This window comes from Lygodium microphyllum, chromosome 30, assembly GCF_053477565.2.
Source record: "Lygodium microphyllum isolate KBCC chromosome 30, Lygodium_microphyllum_v1.1.10, whole genome shotgun sequence".
Classification (NCBI taxonomy): domain Eukaryota; kingdom Viridiplantae; phylum Streptophyta; class Polypodiopsida; order Schizaeales; family Lygodiaceae; genus Lygodium; species Lygodium microphyllum.
Window position 1 is genome coordinate 92,408,401 of NC_141164.1, and position 3,819 is coordinate 92,412,219.

The 3,819-nt window shown below is 44.0% G+C and overlaps 1 protein-coding gene across 1 annotated transcript; it reads right to left on the reverse strand.

Annotated features, from left to right (window-relative positions):
* Nucleotides 1–1,320: 1,320 nt before the first annotated feature.
* Nucleotides 1,321–3,090, reverse strand: LOC148010128 (uncharacterized). The gene is made up of 3 exons (XM_087672880.1): nt 3,001–3,090; nt 2,753–2,844; nt 1,321–2,035 (listed from the first exon to the last, which is right to left on the reverse strand). The coding sequence occupies exons 1-3, from the start codon at nt 3,088–3,090 to the stop codon at nt 1,321–1,323; spliced, it is 897 nt and encodes a 298-aa protein (XP_087529006.1).
* Nucleotides 3,091–3,819: the final 729 nt, after the last annotated feature.

The window sequence follows — 3,819 nt, forward strand, 5'->3', positions numbered from 1 at the left end:
ACGTGCTTCATAATCTCATCACTTAATCATATATATCTATGCATGCATGCATTACTTGTTGAATATGCATCGCTTAGTGAGAGAGAGAGAGAGGATGCAATATTTTTTAAGAATGTGGTAGTACATGAATTTTTGTGTGACTAGTTCTACGGATTGCTTCACCTATTTATTGGGTATCTCCCTCTCCCTTTTATAGTCTATGTACATCCTATTGTGCCCTGTTGTATTTAAGATATGGTCCGAGAGTGCTTGGGTTTAGCAAAAAGTTTCATCACACATTTGCAATACCTAGAGGTATTACTTTCCAAGAAAGGAATCAACACCACATAAATATCTTTTCATGTTGCCAAACAAACTACCAAATAGTTATGACAACGATAGTGGCTAGATTCTAATGCACATATGCAACATGCATTGGTGCAGAAAGCTTTAATCTCTTGTGGGGATTCATGCACCATACTATTCTTTTAGCCTACAAATACTTATTAGGAAAATCTTAAGGGTTATAAGTTCTGCATCTTACTACTATATTCTTTTGGTTGTAGGTTCAAAAGCCCCAAATCTCCAAATGGCTTCTCAAACTTACCCCCTTTTCTGAACCCTCTCCTCTCCCCTCTCTCTCATGTGTAATCTCTCCTTTTCTCTTCCTCCCTCCCCCCCCCCCCCCCCCCCCCCCTCGTGATGCACCTGCACTTGTTACTCACTCAACATGGCATAGAAAGGTAACACGATATGTGAGAGTAAGGTATACTCTTGTATTATTCTCTCAAAGAAACGGTACAACATAGGCACATCCTAGGACTACACCCTCATGACATCGCACATAAGAGGGTTCACCATTGGGTATAGGGAATCACACGTGGAGTGGAAATCAAGCAGGGCCCAAAATCACTACTACTCCCTAAATAGGTATTTTCAATGATAATGCCATGGTATAGCTACGAAGCCTTTACACTCACCCTCACTTACTGGATTGTTGTCCTCAGCAATCTAAGGGTAGCGTTTATTTGACTCATTCGAGGTCTTAACACAGCTTTTGCTAACAAGCTGGCAAGTGTCTGCCGGTCTAAGACTTTTTGGTGAGGCATTCATGAGGTCTTAACACAGTCTATACTATCATAATGGTCAATGTCTGCCACACTAGGACTTGGGGGTCTTAACACAGCTTTTTTAGCAAGCTGTTCAGTGTTTACCTATCTAGACTTGGTAGGGGCTCTTTGGGTTTATTGTTGGGATTACCATGTGAGTCCATCCTTGACTCAAGTACATTTAAAGAGTGGAGGTGTTATTGGGCCTATGATTGAGGACCGTTGTTAAGGCTCAAGGAATATTGGAAGGATTGGTGGGATTCTCCTTGAGCCAGATGGTGAAGGTGTCTTTGCCATGTTCAAGCATCTCCGCTTTCGAAATCCAAGTGAGTTCCTTGAGGGGACGCCCATGCCACTTGGTGAGATACTCAGGGTATCCTTTTTGGTCCCGGCGTTGGAGGAACGCTTTTACTTCGAAGGGGCCGTTGGAATGGATCATGGGTACGTGCCGCCCCCATTGGTTGCCGAGATAGAACCTGCGCAGAAGACGAGCATGAAAAGCATTATGAACATAGATACTTTCTGGCAGGTTGAGCTTGTAGGTGACTTCGTTCAGCACTTGAGTGATGTAGTAGGGTCTATAGTAGTGGTGATTGAACTTGGGGCACATATTCTTTGGAAGTGACATATTCTTAGAGCTGACTAGGACCATGTCACCTTTAATGAAAAGTACGGCCTTTCTCTTTTTGTTGGCTTGCTCTGTCATGGTGATTTTTCTTTGTTCTAGGCTCTGCTTTGCTGCCGTATTCCGGTCTCTCCATTTCTTCAAGAATTCCCCTACATCTTGATCTTCAACTTTGGCCACTCCAGATGCTAAGGCAAGGGGGGTGATGACTTCTTTTATTGTGGCCAATTCAAAGGGCGTGTAACTTGTGGCAGCGTGGATGGAGCTGTTGTAGTGGAATTCTAGCACATCGAGTGTAATGACCCGGCCGTATGGGAAAACACTAGACACATTGGTATAAAAGGTGTAAGAGGGCTTCCTCAGGCATCACGGAATTATCAAGAAACCTCTCTTCCACCTCTCTTCAGCTCTCATGGCTTCTCCTTCTTTCTCTCTCTTTCTCTCTCTCTCTTCTTCCAGTATTTCTCTCTCCTCTTCTTCTTCTCATGCAGTCCTTCTCTCTCTTTTCTCCCTTAGTTAGACTAGCTAGGTCTCCTTTATTACAGTTGGTATTAGAGCTTAGTTATTTGGTCCTGTCTTCCTTCTCTTTCCTCACATCTAGTCATATTTTACAAAAAAAAACCCTGGTTCAGATAGGTACAGTAGGGACAAGAGCTGTAAGGAGGAGTGATGGAGTACTACAGGGGGATGGTAGCTTTCTTGAAGACCACAAAAAAATCTTTACTGCGCTGTCTACAGCTTTCCCTCTCTTCCTTTAAAGATGATAGCGGAGTGCTCATCAAAATGCGCCTTGCACTTGAAGGTGCAATAAAATGAGCTTTTCTGGACTTGCGCATGGAGCTGCTGACTCTTGGATTTAACTTCATGGTGATTAGCTGTGTGCTTCATGCTCCAAGAGCATGTCGATGTTGCCAAAAGAGAACGCCTCTGAGACCCGAGACCATATTCTCCAACAAGCTTGAGTTCAACATCTAGACGCTCCTTCTCATAGGGCCTATGAAGCCCCAGGGCTGCCCCCATAAAGCTCCCCTACTGTCACATCCGCCTGCTACTACTATTGCTGCTGATGCCGCTGTTTTCGTTGATCGCTGAAGACGATGATCTCATGCTCCCTTTGCTGCTCATCGACATCTGCAGTTGACCACCTCTTGTTGGCAGCGTCATCAGCATCATATCATTCTACATACCACTGCTCCACCCTGTGTTGATACTTCCTGCGGTAGTGCTCTATTGCTGCTATTGCTGCATTAGTAGCATGTCTAGGACATCATTAAACAACTGGCCTACAGCTTCCTCCTGCAGCTGAATATCGTCTTGGATGCACACCGTGCACGTCACCCACATAATCTCATCATCATCCATCCCCCACTCCATCATGTTTGCACACTTGTGGGTCACCTCCCCTTAGTAGTCTTTGATCAGCTGCTTCGTGTCCAGGATGATCTTGGATGCCATCGGGATGGTTGCCAGCATGCTCTTCATGGCCTTTCTAGCTGGCTTGTAACTCCCCAGCACGTGCTTGTATAGGTATACTATGTCCCACAGAACCTCTGCCCGACATGCCACTGTTACTCATCATTATGTCTAGCCCTGATATAGAGGAGCTCAAATCCTCTCTCTAGCCCAAGAATGTCAAAAAAACAAATTGCAGACCAGGAGCAACATATGCTCGCCTAGAGGAAGGATAAGCATGAATTTCTTGGAGGACAACCATGAATTTCTTGGAGTGGGTAGCCACCACCTCTTCTCCAAGCTTAAAGCAAGGTATGTCTCATGGTTCTTGGTCTCTCTTCTTCAACCACTTGCTAAGCCCAACCTCTTGCTTGGAGAGATTAAATAATTACATGAATTCTTGTTTAGGAGCTAAAGCTAGGGATCACCAATTGATTGCCTTCTTCCATTATGCACTTCTTGAAATGCATGCATGATTGAGCACACTTCAAATTTCATTCCTATTGGCTGAGAATTTAACTCCTAACCCATAACTGTGCTTGGTCTTGATTCTTGATTATTAAGCCAAAAATTCTAAAAAAAAGGGTAAGTGATGCAATCAGTGAATCACTAATTTGTAGAGGTAACCCTTTTCCCATCCCATTTTTCTTATTG